This window comes from Bombina bombina, chromosome 4, assembly GCF_027579735.1.
Source record: "Bombina bombina isolate aBomBom1 chromosome 4, aBomBom1.pri, whole genome shotgun sequence".
Classification (NCBI taxonomy): domain Eukaryota; kingdom Metazoa; phylum Chordata; class Amphibia; order Anura; family Bombinatoridae; genus Bombina; species Bombina bombina.
The window spans coordinates 330,598,622-330,623,014 of record NC_069502.1 but is presented as its reverse complement, the minus strand read 5'-3'; the positions used below and the strand labels follow the sequence as shown (position 1 = coordinate 330,623,014).

Here is a 24,393-nt window from a genome sequence, read left to right as displayed (position 1 = left end):
TGGGCCGAAAAACTACGGGCGAAGGCAGAAATATACGAGCGTAACTTCTTTGTTACGCCGTATATGTGATACTAAACCCACGCAAAATCTTGCGTCGCCGGCTTCTGCGGGCGACACTGCATATCGGATGGGGCCCCAGATTTCTTCTTGTGAAAGCAAAACACATAAAGATCTTGATTTGCATATCCCAATAACAAACAGAACCAATTACATTTTTATACATCTTTTATTTCTGGCCAACACATAAGGCTCTGCAGCTTAAGCTATGTCCCTTATTGACAACTGTGCTACTTCACCTGCATTCTCATCCAGCATCACCGTGTAATGCATTGGTTGTATGGTCAGCAGGTTTACACATGCATCTGCATTCTCAAGTTCTAATGTTTTTTTATATCTAATGCTATAATAATATACCAATATTATACATATATTTTGTAAGGTATGTGCAGTATAAGATAGATGTTAGTTGATTAGCGTCAGATAGCCACACACAGTTATAATAATATAATCTATGTTTGAAGGGGAATTAAAGTACTTTTCTCCTTATTGTTCTTTTTTTTTCTTTTTACACTAATGCCCCTGTACTAAAAATAAAACAACTTTTGCATTCATGATTGTAAAGCTTGCTCTTATCCTATCAATTGAGTTAAGGAAGTTGCGTTTATCAGCCATTGTGCACAAACATGAATTTCCCAGAACATTTACATAACAATTTAGAACGTAACTTGCTTAACGTAACCTATGTTCATACAAAAATATTTTAACATGTTTATTTACAGCTCTTTCACACAAAATAGAAAATATATGAATGTGCTTTCCCTTCAATTTTACTTTTTTCTGATTTTTGAAAATTCCAGATTCGATTCAGTACTCACACATTTATCTTTTGTTCACACTATTGATCATTTCAATATGTGTCAATATGCATACATAGTCATTGTAGAGATTAGACATAACTCCATCATACCATTGTTATCAAAGCCATGTGTGATTTCATGTCCAATCACAGAGCCAATTCCTCCATAGTTAAGTGATTTAGGCCCTCCTCCAAAAAACATTGGTGGTTGCAAAATGCCTGCAGGAAAAACTAGGAGAAAAAAAATACTTGTGATTTACAAATAACGTTAAGGATATTGAATTCAAAAAACATTACAGCATACATTTTTATAGCAGATAATAGCCATAGACCCTGTAAGTCTGCCCCTACAAAGTATATGCTTAATTAGTTCATAGGATAGCCTTGTGCTTATCCCAGGCATACTTGAAGTCCTCCACATTTATCACCCCTAATGGGAGTTTATTATAAAAATCAGTCACCCTTTCTGTCAAGAAGTGCTATTGAAATCTACTTTTGACCCTACTACTCTTCAACCTGATATCATAAACTCTTTTATGATGCTCTATTTGGGAACTTTATTAAGACTACTAATATATTTAAAGGGGCAGTCAACACCAGAATTTTTGTGGTTTAAAAAGAAAGATAATCCCTTTATTACCCATTCCCCAGTTTTGCATAATTAACAATGTTATAGAAATACGCTTTTTACCTCTGTGATTACCTTGTATCTAAGCCTCTGCCAACTGCCAACTTGCATTTTAGCCAATCAGTGCTCGAGGGTAACTTCACATGCATGAGCTCAATATGCTATCTATATGAAACACATGAACTAATGCCCTCTATTGGTCAAAATGCATTCAGATTAGAGTCTGTCTTCAAGGTCTAAGAAATTAGCATATGAACCGCCTAGGTTTAGCTTTCATCTAAGAATACCAAGAGAACAAAGGAAAATTTGTGATAAAAGTAAATTGGAAAGTTGTACTGTCCCTTTAATAATATTTCTATCATATTACCACTCTCCATTTTCTCCTCAAAATTTACACATTCAGATAATTTAGTCTTTATTTGTAAATTGTATTTATCATGTACCATTTTAGTAGCACTCAATTGAACAGATTCCAGTTTATTTATTTACCTCTATAAATATTGCCTCCAGAACTGCACACAATAATCAGGTTAGGCCCTAACTAGTGATCTGTAAAGTTCTGCAAATAAATGTACCTAAACTGTCAGCCTTGCTTGCTGTAATACTGAATTGTTAACTATATTTCAAATCATTTGAAACAAGAATTCTTAAGCCTTGCTCTTCTTTTCTAACAGTCAGAAAAGAGTCATAAAGTCTACAATTTACGTTTGGATTTTTCTTTCCAAAATGCACTTTGTGATGTTGAAGTTTATATTCCAGTCTTTTGTCCAATCTTCTATTTTTTATATCACTTCTCATATGATGCACCCCACATAAAAATATAAAAAAACCTACCATTAAATTAAAAAAATTACCAAAAATAAAAAAAAGTTATGCCAATTCTAATAAAAACACTTAAAAAGAAAATTCAACCCAAAATAAAAAACTATACTAATACTAAAGTACAGAAATAGCCCGCCTTAAAAGGGTCTTTTGTAGGGCATTACCCTAAAGTGTCAGCTGTTTTTCAGGAAAAAAAAAAATCAGAAACCTCTAACCTCTAAAATTACACCCCCCCCCCCCAAAAAAAAAAAAATCTTTAAAAATATATATTTAAAAAAAAATAAAAAATAATACAAATAAATAACACTAAACCCTGAAGATGGTACTCACCAAAGATTAATCCGAGTGGTGCTCCATCTTTATCCCGGCAGCGATCCATCTTCTTATCTTTTTCCCAGCGGCAATCTTCATCTATCTTCTTATCTTCATCCTGGTGGCGATCTTCTTATCTTCATTCCTATTGGCTAATTTTAAATTTCAACTTTAAATCAGCCAATGTGATGAAAGCTTTTTCTTTTGGCTAATTTGAATTTAAAATTGAAAATCAGCCAATATGAATGCAAGGGTAACTCTATATAAAGAGGATACCTCGCATTCAAAATTCAGTGTGCAGCTTTTGATCGCATGAAGAGGACGTCCACGACAAAAGATAAGAAGATGAATGAAGAACACTGCCGGGATGAAGATAAAATTTTCGCAAGAAGTTCGAGCACTGCAGCCCGGATTCATCTTTGGGGAGTACCATCTTTAGTGCTGGGATTTTTTTGGGTGTTTTTTTTTTCCCTTTTCCTTTTTTATATATAGCTGACACTTTAGGGCTACTTTAGCCCTTACAAAAAGCTCTATTTTTGTAGTTTAGCACTATTTTGGGGTGTTTTTTTGTTTTTAAGTGATGTTTTATAATAGGCATACCTCTTTTTATATTTTTGGTAAGTTGTTTGTTGTTTTCTGAAATGGTAGGTTTGTGGTTTTTTGTAATAGTAGGTTTTTAAAGGGGTAACTTAGGGGTGTTTGTAGGTAATAAGTTTAGATGTTAGTGGGTTACCGACACTCTAGAAAACAAAGCAGAAAGAAATAAGCAATAACCCTGAGAGAAACTAAGGTGCCTACTTTTGGAATACCGACATTGCTGTGTGAGACCAGCAGCCGGAGTTCAGTGAGCTGGAGCACTGAGAGTCTCCAGAACGCCTCTACTAGCACAGGTGAGTGCTGCAACACTGTGTGAGTACCCTGTATCTTCTGTCTTTACCAATTGGTTGGAAAACTGATATGCACATGAAGCGCCCTTTTTCGTTTTTTTAACATTTATAGATCTAAATAGGAAACTTTTTTTACTTACAAAATACATTTTTTTGGGGTTTCATATCTCTTTAAGGTACAAAAAAAATGTTGTGAGCAGGCCTATGACAGGTTGTCATATATACGGGTTGTGATATTAAAACGATGCATATTTGTGGTGTTTGAATGTTTAGGAGACCTGGGGAGTTATTTACTTGTTTTTCATTTTACCTTCTACTACATAACCAGCAATCTGCTGTGAGTCTTAAACAGAATATATTGTAAACAAAAAGAAGCATTACCTATTAGATTGTCTGAAGCACTGTAATAAGCATTAACTTCCGCTGCACCTGCTGCCCATCTAAAGATTTAATGAAAGAAAAAAAAGAGAATTATTCATTAGTACAATAAAATATGTCAAATTATATAGAAAAGAAAAAAAAATTGATGAAGATTTTTTTTTACTAGTGGCATTGGCATTAATATGTACTGAGTGACCGATAGCATCACATACAGATTCATATGAACTTTGATAAAAATCCTATTAAAACCCAGTTCAAGCACTGTCGAAGATAATGAAGTAGTTCATATGTCAAATGTTATCGAAAATGCTATTAACATGAAAATTAAATTTTCCTAAACAAAAACAAACAAAAGATTAAAAAAAAAATATATAAAAAAAAAAATTCAAATCACAAAAATACTTAAAATACATATTATCACATTAAAACAATAAAGTAACCATAAATACATTATTACATATACATGTTTTCCCATAGCCCTTATAGGCCTAAGTAAGGGGATTTTTTGTTCTTTGTTAGCAAAGCAGATCGCAGACATAACAAATATGGAGTTTGATGGTCATTCAATGGGAGTAGCCTGTATTTTAATGGGGAAACATTGCTGTGAGTTTCTATTATTCAACACTGTCCTCCATGTTAGATGCACCTTTTTTGGCCTTATCTGTCTTGACAGCTTTTCAGTGGCGAGGATTTCCAGTGTGAGAAATTTAGTAAATGTACAGAGAAACTTAGTATAAATATAAATTAGGTAGGCTCATGAGCAGCACTGCACTGTTGAGAGCTAGCTGGGGATTAGTAGCTGTACATATATACCTCTTGTAATTGGCTTACCAGATATGTTCAGCTAGCTCACAGTAGTGCACTGTTGTTCCTGAGCCTGCTCTTTAGAAAAGGATACTAAGAGAACAAAGCACATTTGATAATAGAAGTAAATTGGAAGGTTGTCTAAAAAAGTATGTTCCATCTGAATCATGGATATTTAAGTTTCAATGTACTTTCCCTTTAACGGGGAAAACATCACATTACACTGTCCCTTTAAGTCCCCTAAATTGGTTAAACACATATGTAAAGGCTGTGAGCAGAACACAGCCTGTCAGCCATTCAGGAGTGGCGGCCTCACAATCTTGCCAATCACCAGCTATGCACTCACAAGTGGGACTTTACCTATGTGTTTAAACCTTGTGTGGCATTGAAATACATAGTTATTCAGGGTCATTTATGCAGAAATGAGAATTTAGAGTATGCAATTTTAACACTGATGCATCCTATTAAATTGAAAGTTGCATTGAATTAAAAATAAATATACTCACTCATTTGGGTCAGGTTTTTCTCTCAGTTTCCTTCCCCTTAAAACTTGGACAAATGTAAGAAATTGGAGTTTATTTTCAAAATATTCCTCGCTTTTGAAATTCAACTAAAGGAGAAAAATAAATTATTAATAACTAATTATTACTGTAAACATTCAAATTTTAGGTACTTATTTTAAAATTATTCACAGTATTCAGTAATTTATGAAATGTTAAAATCATAGGACGTCTTAAACTCTTTTCTCAGCTCTCTTCCTATAAATTATAAAATCTGATTTTCTGACCCTGGTATTTAATTGACATTTAGAATAATTTTATGTTAATTCAAGTAAGCTGCAAGAATAACTAGTTTTCTCCAGATAATAGCTCACCACCTGAATAACTAATCTTTCACTAAAAATGGTCTTACCTCAAGAAATGTAATAAATACCCATTTTTTTTCTTTTATGATTCCTATAAACATTTAAAAAACAACTTTCCAATTTACTTCTATTATAAATTTTACTTAATTCTCTTGGTACCATTTCTTGAAGGAACAACAATACACGACTGGGAGCTAGCTGACGACATTGGTAAGATAATGGCAAGAGGCATATATGTGCAGCCAATCAGCAGCTAGCTCCCAGATTATGATCCTATCTAGATATGATTTTCAACAAAGGACACCAAGATACCTAAGCAAATTAGATAATAAAAGTAAATTGTAAAGTTGCTTAAAATCATATGCTCTATCCGAATCATAAAAGAAAAATGTTGGGTTTAATGTCCATTTAAGGATGCTCTATCAAATGTATTTAGCAATTTTTTTTAAATAGAAAAATCAAAAAGAAAAAATTGAATTAATGATAGATTTTAATTTGTTGATCAAGAGCAAAAAAGCAATGAAATATAAACCGTAAACCTTCATAGCCGGACAGATAAGGGCAGGCATCTCCGCTCCTGTCCTCTTAGCATTGAGGCTAGCAGGCAGCAATACGTTGCCTGCATTTATTATTGCACCTCTACCTAGTAAGGAAGTTACCGCTTTTCTCTCCCTGAATACTACACTTACTCCTCCAGCCTCTTAACTCTCGTTTTCTGTGTCTCTCAAGTGGGCTAATAAACTAAAATGGATTACAGCCATCATTGACACAAAGCAATGTTTCCCCATTAAAATTCAGGTTACTCCCATGGAATGACCATCAAACTCCATATTATTTATGTCTGCAATCTTCTTTGCTAACAAAGAACAAAAAATCCCCTTACTTAAACCTATAAGGGCTATGGGTGTTTTTTGGATCAATCTTCCTTCCCCACTACTTATCCGGCCGGGATCTTCTTTGTGGACAAAAAGAAGGGAGGGCGATAAACGGAAAATGGTGTTCAGACCCCATTATGGACACTTTGAATAACTTTCAGCTTTTTCTGAACAACTTTTTTCGAGATCTACTAGATACCTTCATAGTAATGTACCTCAATGACATTTTAATATTTTCACCCTGACCAGCCCAACATACAGACCATTTGCGTACTGTACTAAAATGCCTATAAGCACATGGACTTTATACTAAGATTGAGAAATGTGCTTTATGCCAACACCATTAAATTCCTTAACTATGTTCTAACTTCTGGTCACATTCAGATTAATTCCTGTAAAGTAAAAGAAGTCCTGTATTGGCCTGTTCCTAAAGACAAGAAGGCAGTCCAGTATTTCATAGGATTTGCTTGTGACATATATGCCAAAGCCAAAATCTCCACAACCAGACCTGCTGGTTTTCTTCACCCTTTTTCTGTTCCCACTCCCTCAAAACAGCACAAACACCACCATGATATTGGTAGACTGCTTCACTAAGATGGCACATTTCATACCAACCATTAGCCTTCAGAATTTGGACAAGATTGCTGCGTTCTTAAAATAAATCTACTGCCGTCCCAGACTTACCCAAACCATCACCTCTGATAGAGGAACCCAATTACCTCCCTCTTCTGGACATACTTTTGTCACCACCTGAGGATCAAAGCGGTTTGTCCTCCTCGTATATATTCAATGCTATTCCAAGATGAATGGCTTTTCCTTCCACCCACTGCCGAGTTATATAAAACAACCAGGTTAATCAATCCAGCAAACACACACCATGCTTTGCCAATTATGCATTTCACCCATAGCACTTCCAGATCTGCCATGTTCTGTTGAAGTCCCTTCTGTTTATGGCACTGAGGAACGATCTTGGGAGTCCTCCGATAATGTCCATACTCCAGCTAAAATGATTGCCTTCCATTGCCTGATGAAACAGCTAGGTTTAAGCTGAGAAACGCATTGCAATCTGTTGCATTTATCATTTTAAATCACTTTTGGGTAATATACATACCCAATGGTTTTTAATATTGTTTTTAATAAAAATTATGCTTATTAACATGGAAGCCTGAGCTTTTTTGGACCTTTCCCGAGCACACCTAGGCCACTACATCCTCTGGAGTATCCGTTTGCTGGGAAACTGTTAAGGTCTCAACCTGCGCCATTTAGCACATTTGGTGCTGCTCCACTTGTGAGTATATTTTCACTACTTGTCGTTGATATCGGTGAATTCATATGCAGTATTACACTAGGAGGCGCCTTCTTTTGTGATCTTCATTCACAGATAATTTGGATTTGCTGTTTTTAAAGGAGAAGAGCTGCCGTGATTATAATCATCCATCCACTGGTGTAATACCAAAACATCAGCACAGAAGACGCCGTCTGGGACTGTGATCTTTTTTACAGGAACACACAGCAAAGACTCAGATAAGACTATATCCTTTGTTGCACACTTATGGAGTATTGTGCATATTGTCAAATCAATTTATGTTTATTACCATATTTTATTATACACTTTTGTTAAGTATGACTCTGTAGAATGTATTTTGGTAATTGAATGTTTATTAAGGGAATCTATTATATGGTTGATACTTACACTATTCTCATTTTGTCCTGTTGAGCACCCCCTAGAGTTGGACACGATTGTGATACCAACAGTTTTTTCTTGTCTTCCACAGGAGGCATCCCATCGGCCTGTCCCAGGTCACCTACCAGGTTGTGCCATGGGGGGGCTAGGGTGGAGTCCCTTCCCTGCTCCTCAATGCCAAATTCACCTTCAGCATTTTCCATGCCATTCTGCATCTGTCCACTGTTCTGGAGTTTGAGTTCTGGCCTCCATCTCTGTTAAATCAGAAATGCTCCCTAGTCAATCCTTGCTCCCAGCATAATTGAATTTCTTGGTCACTTGGACTTGGCTACGTTTATCCATTTATGAACCTTGCTTTTCTTGCACTCGTCGCTTGAACTTTGTTTATTTTATTAATAAGGCCTCCTTTCTAACACAAACCTCCCAGGATCCTGTCCTCAACTCAAGCTTCCCCTAGAGATTGTGCTTTTAACCCCTTAACGACGCATGTCGTACAGGGTATGTCGCACACAACCTGGTCTTAAAAGACTAGCGACGTACCCTGTACGACATTAGGGGTTTAAAGCGGCTGGAAGCGATCCTGCTTGCTTCCAGCCGCTTTCAGATTATTGCAGTGATGCCTCAATATTGAGGCATCCTGCAATAACCCCCCTTGACCATCCAATGCAGAGAGAGCCACTCTGTGGCCCTCTCTGCACCGGACATCGATGGCCGGTATCGTTGGTGGGTGGGAGCCGACTTGGGAGGCAGGTGGGCGGCCATTGATGGGCCGGGTAATGTAGAGGGGGGTGGTATTGGGGGCGGGGCCGATGGGGGCGCACACGGACGTGCGCACGTGAGGCAACGGGGGGGGGCGGGTGTACGGGGCAGGAGCGGGTGGGAACCTCTACACTACAGAAAATATGTTGTTATAAAAGTGGGAGAAAGGGGTATTTTACGTTTTTTTTAAAAAAATTGAAGGTATCTAGGAGGGGGTGGGGGGTTGGTCTTTGGTGGGGGGGAGCTACACTACAGAAAAGGGGAAAAAATAAAAAAAGCAACACTTTTATTCTAAACTGGGTACTGGCAGACACCTGCCAGTACCCAAGATGGCGTAGATTAAGGCAGAGGGGGTGGGTTAGAGAGCTTTTTGGTGGGGGATCAGTCAGGTTGGGGGCTAAGGGGGGGGTCCTACATAGCAGCATATGTAAATATGCTTAAAAAAGCGCCAAAATATACCTTTTATTTTAACTCTGCCAGTACTTAAGATGGCGGGGAAAATTGTGGGGTGGGGGAGGGAAGTAAGCTGTTTGGGAGGGATCAGGGGTCTGATGTTTCAGTTGGGAGACTGAGCTCTACACTAAAGCTAAAATTAACCCTGCAAGCTCGCTACAAGCTACCTAATTAACCCCTTCACTGCTAGCCATAATACACGTGTGATGCGCAGCGGCATTTAGCGGCCTTTTAAGTACCAAAAAGCAATGCCAAAGCCATATATGTCTGCTATTTCTGAACAAAGGGGATCCCAGAGAAGCATTTACAACCATTTGTGCCATAATTGCACAAGCTGTTTGTAAATGATTTTAGTGAGAAATCTAAAATTGTGAAAAATTTAACTTTTTTTTAATTTGATCGCATTTGGCGGTGAAATGGTGGCATGAAATATACCAAAATGGGCCTAGATCAATACTTTGGGATGTCTACTAAAAAAAATATATAAATGTCAATGGATATTCAGGGATTCCTGAAAGATATTAGTGTTCTAATGAAACTAGCGCTAATTTTGAAAAAAAATGGGTTGGAAATAGCAAAGTGCTACTTGTATTTATTGCCCTATAACTTGCAAAAAAAGCAAAGAACATGTAAATATTGGATATTTCTAAACTCAGGGCAAAATTTAGAAACTATTTAGCATGGATGTTTTTTGGTGGTTGTAGATGTGTAACAGATTTTGGGGGTCAAAGTTAGAAAAAGTGTTTTTTTCCATTTTTTCTCATATTTTATAATTTTTTTATAGTAAATTATAAGATATGATGAAAATAATGGTATCTTTAGAAAATCCATTTAATGTAGAGAAAAACGGTATATAATATGTGTGGTTACAGTAAATGAGTAAGAGGAAAATTACAGCTAAACACAAACACCGCAAAAATGTAAAAATAGCCTTGGTCCCAAATGGACAGAAAATGGAAAAGTGCTGTGGTCATTAAGGGGTTAAGGGTGTGCGGCTATTGGGTTCCAGTTCCTGAGTGGCCTACCAGGTCTTTGACAACAAAAAGGCTGTGCAATAGTGATGTTGCAAACTTAAAAATTTCGGTTTGCGAACTGCGGACTCAAACTTCCGCTATTGTTCACGAACCGGCGAACCGCCATTGACTTCAATAGGCAGGCGAACTTTAAAACCCACAAGGACTCTTTCTGGCCACAATAGTGATGGAAAAGTTGTTTCAAGGGTACTAACACCTGGACTGTGGCATGCTGGAGGGGGGTCCATGGCAAAACTCCCATGGAAAATTACATAGTTGATGCAGAGTCTGGTTTTAACCCATAAAGGGCCTAAATCACCTAACATTCCTAAATTGTTTTGAATAATGTGCTTTAAAACATCAGGTATGATGTTGTATCGATCAGGTAGTGTAAGGGTTACGCCCGCTTCACAGTGACAGACCAAACTCTCCGTGTAACGCACCGCAAACTACCGCAAACAGTCCATTTGCACAACCACGAGATAGATAGATTTGATAGATAGATACATAGATTACATAGCTCAATAGATGCAATATACATATGATAGATACAAATTACATAGATCAATAGATGCAATATACAATTGATAGATATAAATTACATAGATCAAGAATTTGATAGATACGAATTACATAGATCAAGAGATGCAATATACATTTGATAGATACGATTGATAGTTAGATAGATTCGATAGATAAATAGATAGATTTGAAAGATATATAATTTCACTGACAGAGTATAACAATAAGACATGCGGTCTGGGACCCGTGGTGTGTTAAGTAGTACTATTCTTAGCAGTTTACTACTACCTGTTACTCCCCCTATCGGGGGAGGTCTATATGGCCTGCATTTTTGGAACAGGGAGATGGAAGAAGATGATTGGTCTGTCCTCCTACTTCAAATTTGTCCTAAACACAAGTGGCTGTCTCAAAACAGTCCGGCCACGAGATAGATTTGATAGATAGATATACATAGATTGATAGTTAGATAGAATCGATAGAAGATAAATAGATAGATTTAATAGATATACAATTACCCTGACAAAGTATAATAATAAAACATGTGGTCTGGGACCCATGGTAACTAGGTTGTGTTAAGTAGTACTATTCTTAGCACTTTAATCCCTGTTACTCCCCCTATCGGGGGAGGTCTATATGGCGTGCATGATTACCCTGACAAAGTACAACAACAAGACACGCGGTCTGGGACCCATGATAACTAGGTTGTGTTAAGTAATACTGTTCTTAGCAGTTTAATCCCTCTTACTCCCACTATCGGAGGAGGTCTATATGGCCTGCATGATTACCCTGACAAAGTATAACAACAAAACATGCGGTCTGGGACCCATGGTAACTAGGTTGTGTTAAGTAGTACTATTCTTAGCACTTTAATCCCTGTTACTCCCCCTATCGGGGGAGGTCTATATGGCCTGCATGATTAACCTGACAAAGTATAACAACAAAACATGCGGCCTGGGACCCATGGTAACTAGGTTGTGTTAAGTAGTACTATTCTTAGCACTTTAATCCCTGTAACTCCCCCTATCGGGGGAGGTCTATATGGCCTGCATGATTACCCTGACAATGTATAACAACCAAACATGCGGTCTGGGACCCATGGTGGTACTGGTATAACTAGGTTGTCTTAAGTAGTACTATTCTTAGCAGTTTAATCCCTGTGATTGGTCTGTCCTCCTACTTCAAATTTGGCAAAAACACAAGTGGCTGTCTCAAAACAGTCCGGACACGAGATAGATAGATTTGATAGATAGCTATACATAGACTGATAGTTACATAGAATCGATAGAAGATAAATAGATAGATTTGTTAGATATATAATTACTCTGACAAAGTATAATAATTAAACATGCGGTCTGGGACCCATGGTAACTAGGTTGTGTTAAGTAGTACTATTCTTAGGACTTTAATCCCTGTAACTCCCCCTATCGGGGGAGGTCTATATGGCCTGCATGATTGCCCTGACAAAATATAATAATAAAAAATGCGTTCTGGGACCCATTGTAAGGTTGTATTAAGTAGTACTGTTCTTAGCATTTTAATACCTGTTACTCACCCTATCGGGGGAGGTCTATATGGCCTGCATGATTACCCTTACAAAATATAATAAGACATCTGCTCTGGGTCTGGGACCCATGGTAAGGTTGTGTTAAGTAGTACTGTTCTTAGCATTTTAATATCTGTTACTCACCCTATCGGGGGAGGTCTATATGGCCTGCATGATTACCCTTACAAAATATAATAATAAAATATGCGCTCTGGGACCCATGGTAAGGTTGTGTTAAGTAGTACTGTTCTTAGCATTTTAATACCTGTTACTCACCCTATCGGGGGAGGTCTATATGGCCTGCATGATTACCCTTACAAAATATAATAATAAAACATGCGCTCTGGGACCCATGGCAAGGTTGTGTTAAGTAGTACTGTTCTTAGCATTTTAATATCTGTTACTCACCCTATCGGGGGAGGTCTATATGGCCTGCATGATTACCCTTACAAAATATAATAATAAAACATGCGCTCTGTGACCCATGGTAAGGTTGTGTTAAGTAGTACTGTTCTTAGCATTTTAATACCTGTTACTCACCCTATCGGGGGAGGTCTATATGGCCTGCATGATTACCCTTACAAAATATAATAATAAAACATGCGCCCTGGGACCCATGGTAAGGTTGTGTTAAGTAGTACTGTTCTTAGCATTTTAATACCTGTTACTCACCCTATCGGGGGAGGTCTATATGGCCTGCATGATTACCCTTACAAAATATAATAATAAAACATGCGTTCTGGGACTGGGACCCATGGGTAACTAGGTTGTGTTAAGTAGTACTATTCTTAGCACTTTCATCCCTGTTACTCCCACCTATCGGGGGAGGTCTATATGGCCATCATGATTAGCCTAACAAAGTACAACAATAAAACATGCGGTCTGGGACCCATGGTAACTAGGTTTATTTCAGTAGTACTGTTCTTATTAGTTTTATACCTGTTACTACCCCTATCAGGGGAGGTCTATATGGCCTGCATGATTACCCAGACCAAATAAAACAACAAGACATGCGGTCTGGGACTGGGACCCATGGGTAACTAGGTTGTGTTAAGTAGTACTATTCTTAGCACTTTCATCCCTGTCACTCCCACCTATCGGGGGAGGTCTATATGGCCATCATGATTAGCCTTACAAAGTACAACAATAAAACATGCGGTCATGGGACCCATGGTAACTAGGTTTATTTCAGTAGTACTGTTCTTATTAGTTTAATACCTGTTACAACCCCTATCAGGGGAGGTCTATATGGCCTGCATGATTACCCTGACCAAATAAAACAACAAGACATGCGGTCTGGGACTGGGACCCATGGGTAACTAGATTGTGTTAAGTAGTACTATTCTTAGCACTTTCATCCCTGTCACTCCCACCTATCGGGGGAGGTCTATATGGCCATCATGATTAGCCTTACAAAGTACAACAATAAAACATGCGGTCATGGGACCCATGGTAACTAGGTTTATTTCAGTAGTACTGTTCTTATTAGTTTAATACCTGTTACAACCCCTATCAGGGGAGGTCTATATGGCCTGCATGATTACCCTGACCAAATAAAACAACAAGACATGCGGTCTGGGACTGGGACCCATGGGTAACTAGGTTGTGTTAAGTAGTACTATTCTTAGCACTTTCCTCCCTGTGATTGGTCTGTTCTACTACTTCAAATTTGGCCTAAACACAAGTGGCTCAAAACAGTCCGGACACGAGATAGATAGATTTGATAGATAGATATACATAGAGTGATAGTTAGATAGAATCGATAGAAGATAAATAGATAGATTTGATAGATATATAATTACCCTGAAAAAGTATAAAAATAAAACATGTGGTCTGGGACCCATGGTAACTAGGTTGTGTTAAGTAGTACTATTCTTAGCACTTCCATCCCTGTTACTCCCCCTATTTGTGGAGGCCTATATGGCCTGCATGATATATAATTACCCTTACAAAGTATAACAATAAGACATGCGGTCTTTGACCCATGGTAAGGTTGTGTTAAGTAGTACTATTCTTAGCAGTTTAATACCAGTTACTCCCCCTATCGGAAGAGGTGTATATGTCCGGCATGATATATAATTAGCCTAACAAAGTACAACAATCTGACATGTGGTCTGGGACCTACGGTAACAAGGTTGTAATAAGTAGTACTATTCTTAGCAGTTTAATCCCTTTTACTCCCCCTATCGGGGGAGGGCTATATGGCCTGCATGATTACCCTTACAAATTATAATAATAAAACATGTGTTCTGGGACCCATGGTAAGTTTGTGTTAAGTAGTACTATGCTTAGCACTTTCATCCCTGTTACTCCCACCTATCGGGGGAGGTCTATATGGCCATCATGATCTATAATTATACTAACAAAGTACAACAATAGGACATACATGTGGTCTGGGACCGTCTGATTCTTTCAGGTATACCAGTTGCAGTGGTTCTGACCCTGCATTCTTGCTGCAACTCTACCTGCAAGAGAGATCTGTTACAGAATCTGTGGGCTGGTATGCAAAGAGCTGGCCTGCCTGAAAGGAGCATCGATTTTAGGAACCCGGAGATAATTTTTAGGAACCGGGAGATGGAAAAAGATGCTTTGACATCCAGTACATGTCGTTCTCCTTTAGCCTTTTTAGGCGAGGGTCCAGGACCCTCAACAGAAACAACAGCAGAAAACAGCACATATGCCATCCTTTTGAACAATAGAGTACAGGTATGGCATCCATTTTAGAGACCCGGAGATAATTTTTAGGAACCGGGAAATTGAACATAAAAAATGATTGGACACCCAGTACAGGTCGTTCTCCTTCAGCCTTTTTATACGAGGGTCCTGGACCCTCAACAGAAACAACAGCAGGAAACAACACATATGCCATCCTTTAGCACAATAGAGTACAGGTATGGCATTGATTATAGGAACCCGGAGTTAATTTTTAGGAACTGGGAGATGGAAAAAGATGCTTTGACATCCAGTACAGGTCGTTCTCCTTCCGCCTTTTTAGACAAGGGTCCAGGACCCTCAACAGAAACAACAGCATGAAACACCACCTATGCCATCCTTTTGCACAATAGAGTACAGGTATGGCATCGATTATAGGAACCCGGAGATAATTTTTAGGAACCGGGAGATGGAAAAAGATGCTTTGACATCCAGTACAGGTCGTTCTCCTTCAGCCTTTTTATACGAGTGTCCCGGACCCTCAACAGAAACAACAGAATGAAACACCACATATGCCATCCTTTAGTACAATAGAGTACAGGTATGGCATCGATTATTGGAACCCCGGGATAATTTTTAGGAACCGGGAGATGGAAAAAGAGGCTTTGACATCCAGTACAGGTCGTTCTCATTTCCCCTTTTTATACGAGGGTCCCGGACTCTCGACAGGCACAACAGCATGAAAAACCACATATGCCATCCTTTTGCACAATAGAGTACAGGTATGGCATCGATTATAGGAACCCGGAGATAATTTTTAGGAACCGGGAGATGGAAAAAGATGCTTTGACATCCAGTACAGGTGGTTCTCCTTCCGCCTTTTTAGACGAGAGTCCAGGACCCTCAACAGACACAACAGCATGAAACACCACCTATGCCATCCTTTTGCACAATAGAGTACAGGTATGGCATCGATTTTAGGAACCCGGAGATAATTTTTAGGAACCGGGAAATTGAAAAAAAAACATGATTGGACACCTAGTACACTTCGTTCTTCTTCAGCCTTTTTATACAAGGGTCCCGGTCCCGGACCCTCAACAGAAACAACAGCAGGAAAACCACATATGCCATCCTTTTGAATAATCCAGTACAGGTATGGCATTGATTTTAGAAACCCAGAGATAATTTTTAAAGAACCGGGAGATGGAAAAAGATGCTTGGACAGTACACCCAGTACAGGTCTTTCTCCTTCAGCCTTTTTAGGCGAGGGTCCAGGACCCTCAACAGAAACAACAGCAGAAAACAGCACATATGCCATACTTTTGAACAATAGAGTACAGGTATGGCATCCATTTTAGAAACCCGGAGATAATTTTTAGGAACCGGGAAATTGAACAAAAAAAATGATTTGACACCCAGTACTGGTCGTTCTCCTTCAGCCTTTTTATACGAGGGTCCCGGACCCTCAACAGAAACAACAGCAGGAAACACCACATATGCCATCCTTTTGAACAATAGAGTACAGGTATGGCATAGATTTTAGGAACCCGGAGATAATTTTTAGGAACCGGGAGATGGAAAAAGATGCTTTGACATCCAGTACAGGTCGTTCTCCTTCAGCCTTTTTAGACGAGGGTCCAGGACCCTCAACAGAAACAACAGCAGAAAACACCACATATGCCATCCTTTTGAATAATCCAATACAGGTATGGCACTGATTTTAGAAACCCGGAGATCATTTTTAGGAACCGGGAGATGGAAAAAGATGCTTGGACAGTACACCCAGTACAGGTCATTCTCTTTCAGCCTTTTTAGACGAGGGTCCAGGACCCTCAACAGAAACAACAGCATGAAACACCACATATGCCATCCTTTTGCACAATAGAGTACAGGTATGGCATCCATTTTAGGAACCCAGAGATAATTTTTAGAAACCAGGAGATGGAAAAAGATGCTTGGACAACCAGTACACTTCGTTCTCCTTCAGCCTTTTTATAAGAGGGTCCCGGACCCTCAAAAGAAACAACAGCAGGAAACACCACATATGCCATCCTTTTGCACAATAGATTTCAGATATGGCATCGATTTTCGGAACCCGGAGATAATTTTTAGGAACCAGGAAATTGAACAAAAAACATGCTAGGACACCCAGTACAGGTCGTTCTCCTTCAGCCTTTTTATACGATGGCCCACGACCCTCAACAGCAACAACAGCATGAAACACCACATATGCCATCCTTTTGCACAATAGATTACAGATATGGCATTGATTTTAGGAACCCGGAGATAATTTTTAGGAACCGGGAAATTGAAAAAAAAACATGATTGGACACCTAGTACACTTCGTTCTTCTTCAGCCTTTTTATACAAGGGTCCCGGTCCCTCAACAGAAACAACAGTAGGAAAACCACATATGCCATCCTTTTGAATAATCCAGTACAGGTATGGCATTGATTTTAGAAACCCTGAGATAATTTTTAAAGAACCGGGAGATGGAAAAAGATGCTTGGACAGTAGACCCAGTACAGGTCTTTCTCCTTCAGCCTTTTTAGGCGAGGGTCCAGGACCCTCAACAGAAACAACAGCAGAAAACAGCACATATGCCATACTTTTGAACAATAGAGTATAGGTATGGCATCCAATTTAGAAACCCGGAGATAATTTTTAGGAACCGGGAAATTGAACAAAAAAAATGATTTGACACCCAGTACAGGTCGTTCTCCTTCAGCCTTTTTATACGAGGGTCCCGGACCCTCAACAGAAACAACAGCAGGAAACACCACATATGCCATCCTTTTGAACAATAGAGTACAGGTATGGCATAGATTTTAGGAACCCGGAGATAATTTTTAGGAACCGGGAGATGGAAAAAGATGCTTTGACATCCAGTACAGGTCGTTCTCCTTCAGCCTTTTTAGACAAGGGTCCAGGACCCTCAACAGAAACAACAGCAGAAAACACCACATATGCCATCCTTTTGAATAATCCAATACAGGTATGGCACTGATTTTAGAAACCCGGAGATAATTTTTAGGAACCGGGAGATGGAAAAAGATGCTTGGACAGTACACCCAGTACAGGTCATTCTCTTTCAGTCTTTTTAGACGAGGGTCCAGGACCCTCAACAGAAACAACAGCATGAAACACCACATATGCCATCCTTTTGCACAATAGAGTACAGGTATGGCATCCATTTTAGGAACCCAGAGATAATTTTTAGAAACCAGGAGATGGAAAAAGATGCTTGGACAACCAGTACACTTCGGTCTCCTTCAGCCTTTTTATAAGAGGGTCCCGGACCCTCAAAAGAAACAACAGCAGGAAACACCACATATGCCATCCTTTTGCACAATAGATTTCAGATATGGCATCGATTTTCGGAACCCGGAGATAATTTTTAGGAACCGGGAAATTGAACAAAAAACATGCTAGGACACCCAGTACAGGTCGTTCTCCTTCAGCCTTTTTATACGATGGCCCACGACCCTCAACAGGCACAACAGCATGAAACACCACATATGCCATCCTTTTGCACAATAGATTACAGATATGGCATTGATTTTAGGAACCCAGAGATAATTTTTAGGAACCTGGAAATTGAACAAAAAAACATGCTTGGACACCCAGTACAGGTTGTTCTCCTTCAGCCTATTTATACTATGGTCCACGACCCTCAACAGGCAAAACAGCATGAAACATCACATATGAAGTCCTTTAGCACAATCGAGCACAGGTATGGCATCGTTTTTAGGAAACCATAGATAATTTTTCGGAACCGTGAGATGGAAAAAGATGCTTGGTCAGTCCTCCTACTTCAAATTTGGGGCACTGCGCGTGCAATCTACTGTGCCACCAGATATGAGTGGTGTGTTAATGACTGAGTACTATTCTTAACAGTTTCATCACTGTTATGTGCCGTTTTTTGGTTTGGGTTTTGTAACCACAGTGCAGCACCAGAGGCCAGAAATATTAGGCATGTCCAAATGCCTGAAAAATTTGGTATTGTTGCAGCCGCTGCTGTAGCAGCAGCCAGAAAAATTGATGTTTGTAAAACAGTTAGAAAGTGCCCTAAAACCTTGCGGCTTGAACACTAGTTGTTGGCGGATAAGTCACGCAAGTCATCCTGCATTCTAAGAAAAAATACGCCAGCATGTGTACCATTTGTAGCCCAAGGCAGCTCATCTCATCATCAGGCCTTTTTTACTCAAATGTATCACCCAATGTCAGTCCCTTCGGGATCCATCCCTCATTCATTTTAATAAAGGTGAGATAATCAAGACTTTTTTGACCTAGGCGACTTCTCTTCTCAGTGACAAAACTTCCTGCTGCACTGAAGGTCTTTTCTGACAGGACACTTGAAGCGGGGCAGGCCAGAAGTTCGATTGCAAATTGGGATAGCTCAGGCCACAGGTCAAGCCTGCACACCCAGTAGTCAAGGGGTCCATCGCTCCTCAGAGTGTCGAGATCCGCAGTTAATGCTAGGTAGTCTGCTACCTGTTGGTTGAGTCTTTCTCTGAGGCTGGATCCCGAAAGGCTCTGGTGATGCATGGGAGTTAAAAAGGTCCGCATGTCCTCCATCAACAAGACGTCAGGAAAGTGTCCTGTCCTTGCCGCCATGGTCGTGGGAGGAGGAGGAGGATTACTTTCATCTCTTCCCCTGTTACATTCCCGTTGTGCTGTGACATCACCCTTATACGCTGTGTAAAGCATAGTTTTTAATTTATTTTTTAACTGCTCCATCCTTTCCGACTTGCGGGAATTTGGTAACATTTCAGTCACTTTATGCTTATACCGGGGGTCTAGTAGCGTGGACACCCAGTACAGGTCGTTCTCCTTAAGCTTTTTTATACGAAGGTCCCTCAACAGGCACGACAGTATGAAAGACCCCATTTGCACAAGGTTGGATGCCGAGCTAATCATGCCCTGTTCCTCGTCCTCACTGATGTCACTGAAGGTATCTTCTTCCCCCCATCCACGTACAACACCACGGGTACCAGATAGATGACAACAACGAGCATCCTGGGATGCCTGTTGTGCTTGGTCTTCCTAATCCTCCTCCTCAAAGCCACATTCCTCCTCTGACTCCTCTTCCTCACAATCCTCTTCCTGCATTGCCGCAGGTCCAGCAAGCGATGCTGATAAGGCTGTTTCTGGTGGTGATGGACACCACAACTCTTCCTCTTCCTCTTCACGCTCATCTACGGCCTGTTCCAGCACTCTTCACAGGGCACACTCCAGGAAGAAAACAAATGGTATGATGTCGCTGATGGTGCCTTCGGTGCGACTGACAAGGTTTGTCACCTCCTCAAAAGGACGCCTGAGCCTACAGGCATTGCGCATGAGCGTCCAGTAATTTGGCAAAAAAATCCCCAGCTCCCCAGAGGCTGTCCTAGCACCCCGGTCATACAAATACTCATTAACAGCTTTTTCTTGTTGGAGCAGGCGGTCGAACATTAGGAGTGTTGAATTCCACCGTGTCGGGCTGTCGCAAATCAAGCGCCTCACTGGCAGGTTGTTTCGACACTGGATATCAGACAAGTGCGCCATGGCCGTGTAGGAACGCCTGAAATGGCCACACACCTTCCTGGCCTGCTTCAGGATGTCCTGTAAGCCTGGGTACTTATGCACAAAGCATTGTACAATAAGATTACACACATGTGCCATGCACGGCACATGTGTCAACTTGCCCAATTTCAATGTCGCCACCAAATTACTTCCATTGTCAGAAACAACCTTGCCAATCTCCAGTTGGTGCAGAGTCAGCCACTGATCCACCTGTGCGTTCAAGGCGGACAGGAGTGCTGGTGCAGTGTGACTCTCGGCTTTCAGGCAAGTCAACCCCAAGACGGCATGACACTGCCGTATCCGGGATGTTGAATAGTACCTGGGGAGCTGTCGGGTGCCGTTGATGTGGAGCAAGACGCAGAAGCAGAAGAGGACTCAGCTTAGAAAGAGGTTATGGAAGCGGATGGAGTAGGAGGAGTAGAGGAGGTAGCAGCAGGCCTGCCTGCAAGTCATGGCGATGTCACCAACTCCTCTGCAGAGCCACACATTCCATGCTTGTCAGCCATCAGCAGGTTTACCCAATGCACAGTGTAGGTGATATACCTGCCCTGACCATGCTTTGCAGACCAGCTATCAGTGGTCATATGGACCCTTGCCCCAATGCTGTGTGCCAGACATGCCATTACTTCCTTTCGCACAATCGAGTACAGGTTTGGGATTGCCTTTTGTGAAAAAAAATTTCGGCCAGGTACCTTCCACTGCGGTGTCCCAATAGATACAAATTTTTTGAAAGCCTCAGACTCCATCAGCTTGTATGGTAAAAGCTGGCGGGCTAAGAGATCAGACAAGCCAGCTGTCAGACGCCGGGCAAGGGGGTGACTTTGGGAAATTGGCTTCTTACGCTCAAACATGTCCTTGACAGACACCTGACTGTGGGCAGATGACCAGGAACTGCTACGTAAGAGAGACTGAGTGGAGGATGGTTGAGAGGGGGCAAGGAGGACAGCAGTGGTTGACGTGGCTGAAGATGCTGGAGCAGGAGGAGGAGGGCAGCTTTGAGTTGAGTGTGCTGCTTCTACTCATGTGTTCTTCCCATCGGCATTTGTGATGTGAGACCATGTGCCTTCGCAAAGCAGTTGTACCTAGGTGGGTGTTGGACTTCCCATGACTCAGTTTCTTTTGGCACAGGTTGCAAATGGCATCGCTGTTGTCAGAGGCAGACACACACAAAAAATGCCACACTGCTGAGCTCTGCGATGACGGCATTCTGGTGGTGGCAACAGCATGCGTTGATTGGCGTCGGCGTGCTGTCTGGCTGACCCCGGGTGCCGATGCATGCTGTCTGACTGTGCCACTAGCTCCTTGCAACGACCTCCCCCTGCTTCCAACTCGTCTCCTCCTCCTCTCTGTCTCCCCATCTGAACTTTCCCCCTCTTCTTCTTCTCTTCTAGCAGGCACCCACGTGACATCCATGGACACATCATCATCAACTGCTTCACTTGTATCTGACACATCAACAAAGGAAGCAGCAGCGGGTACAACATCATCATCATCATCACACCGTACCTCCATGTCTGTAATGCTGCCTGACAGACATATCACTGTTATCTACATCCTCTGTCAATGATGGTTGCGCATCACTCATTTCTTCCAACTGATGTGTCAATAACTCCTCTGACAGATCAAGTGAAGCGGCTGTGGTGCTAGTGTTGGTGGTGGCGACAGGCGGGCGAGTGGCACTGGTCACTTGAGAGGTGCCCAAAGCACAGCTGGAGGTGGATGGTACGTCAAGGTTAGGACTAGGAGCGGAAGCTGTAGAAGATTGGGTGTCCTGTGTTAGCCATTCAACTAGGTCCTCCTCAGAACTTTTCGCATCCCTGGCACCTGGCCTCTGAACTATGTGCATATTTGTAGGGTCTAAAGGAATCACAGCACCCCGACCACGACGGCACCTGCGGGGTGGCCTGCCTCTGGCTGTCATTTTTTTTTAAATGTACACTTACAATACTATTAAACAAATTATGAATGGTGGCACTGGGCAAGTGGGCACAGTATATGCTGTGAGCCTGACACAAAAAAACAGACTGATGTTTCAAAGTCAAAAATGTTTATTTTTTAAATATTTAAAATACTGTTATAACAAATATGATTGGTGGCACTCGTTGGCAAGTGGGCCTGGCACACACGCTGGCAGGCAGGAAACTGCAATTCAATTGCACTAGCAGACTGATGATTCACAGTCTAAATTTTTTTTATTTTAAATATTTACAATACTGTTATAACAAATATGATTGGTGGCACTAGTTGGCAAGTGGGCCTGGCACACACGCTGGCAGGCAGGCAACTGCAATTCAATTGCACTAGCAGACTGATTATTCACAGTCAAAAAAGTTTTTATTTAAAATATTTACACTACTGTTATAACAAATATGATTGGTGGCACTCGTTGGCAAGTGGCCTGGCACACACGCTGGCAGGCAGGAAACTGCAATTCAATTGCACTAGCAGACTGATGATTCACAGTCTAAATTTTTTTTATTTTAAATATTTACAATACTGTTATAACAAATATGATTCGTGGCACTAGTTGGAAAGTGGGCCTGGCACACACGCTGGCAGACAGGCAACTGCAATTAAATAACAATAGCAGACTGATGTAAAAGTTTGTTTTTAAAAAAGTTACAATAATTTTACAACAGATAGGAGTGATGACACACAGGCTGGCACTAGTGGCAGGCTGGCCTGGCAACTAAAATTAAATAACACTAGAAGATGTAAAAGTTTTTTTTTACAAAATTTAAAATAATGTTACACCAGATAGGAGTGGTGGACTGGCACTGAGGATGGAAGTAGGCACAGTATATGCTGGCAGCCTGACACACAGGCTGGCACTATTGGCAGCCAGGCTGACCTGGCAACTAATATTAAATAACACTAGAAGAGGACTGATGTAAAAAAAAATGTAAAAAAAAGTTTACACTAATGTTACACCAGATATAAGTGGTGGAAAAAAGAGCTATTAATCACACTATATGATGTGGGCCTGACACACAGGACTGATTGAAAATGAAATTAGATTACACTAGCAAAATGATTTAAAAGTTTTTTTTTTTTAAACTTACAATAATGTTTATGAGTAGTGGCTGGCACAGCAATTAACCACAGTATATGCTGTGTGAGCCTGAGACACAGGCCTGATAGAAAATGAAATTAGATTACACTAGCAAAATGATTTAAAAGTTGTTGTTTTTTTTAATTTACAATAATGTTAAGCAGATATGAGTGGTGGCTGCTGGCACAGCAATTAACCACAGAAGCCTGACACACAGGCCTGATAGAAAATGAAATTATATTACACTAGCAAAATGATTTAAAAGTTTTGTTGTTTAAATTTACACTAATGTTAAGCAGATATGAGTGGTGGCTGCCTGGCTGGCACAGAGCAATTAACCACAGTATATGCTGAGTGAGCCTGAGACACAGGCCTGATAGAAAATGAAATTAGATTACACTAGCAAAATGATTTAAAAAAAAATTTAAACATTTTTTACAATAATGTTAAGCAGATATGAGTGGTGGCTGCTGGCACAGCAATTAACCACAGTATATGCTGTGTAAGCCTGACACACAGGCCTGATAGAAAATGAAATTCGATTACACTAGCAAAATGATTTAAACGTTTGGTTGTTTAAATTTACACTAATGTTAAGCAGATATGAGTGGTGGCTGCTGGCACAGTGCAATTAACCACAGTATATGCTGTGTGAGCCTGACACACAGGCCTGATAGAAAATGAAATTAGATTACACTAGCAAAATGATTTAAAAGTTTT

At 40.4% G+C, this 24,393-nt stretch overlaps 1 protein-coding gene across 3 annotated transcripts in view; it reads right to left on the bottom strand.

The window, feature by feature from the left end:
- Positions 1-24,393, bottom strand: part of LOC128656253 (neprilysin-like) — a 256,431-nt gene that overhangs the window by 24,111 nt on the left and 207,927 nt on the right. For all 3 annotated transcript variants that reach the window (XM_053710068.1, XM_053710069.1, XM_053710070.1), the window contains 3 exons: positions 5,197-5,300; positions 3,887-3,945; positions 968-1,087 (listed from right to left, as the gene is read on the bottom strand). In XM_053710068.1, the coding sequence (XP_053566043.1) occupies positions 968-1,087; positions 3,887-3,945; positions 5,197-5,300 (283 nt within the window). The remainder of the gene's footprint in view (positions 1-967; positions 1,088-3,886; positions 3,946-5,196; positions 5,301-24,393) is intronic.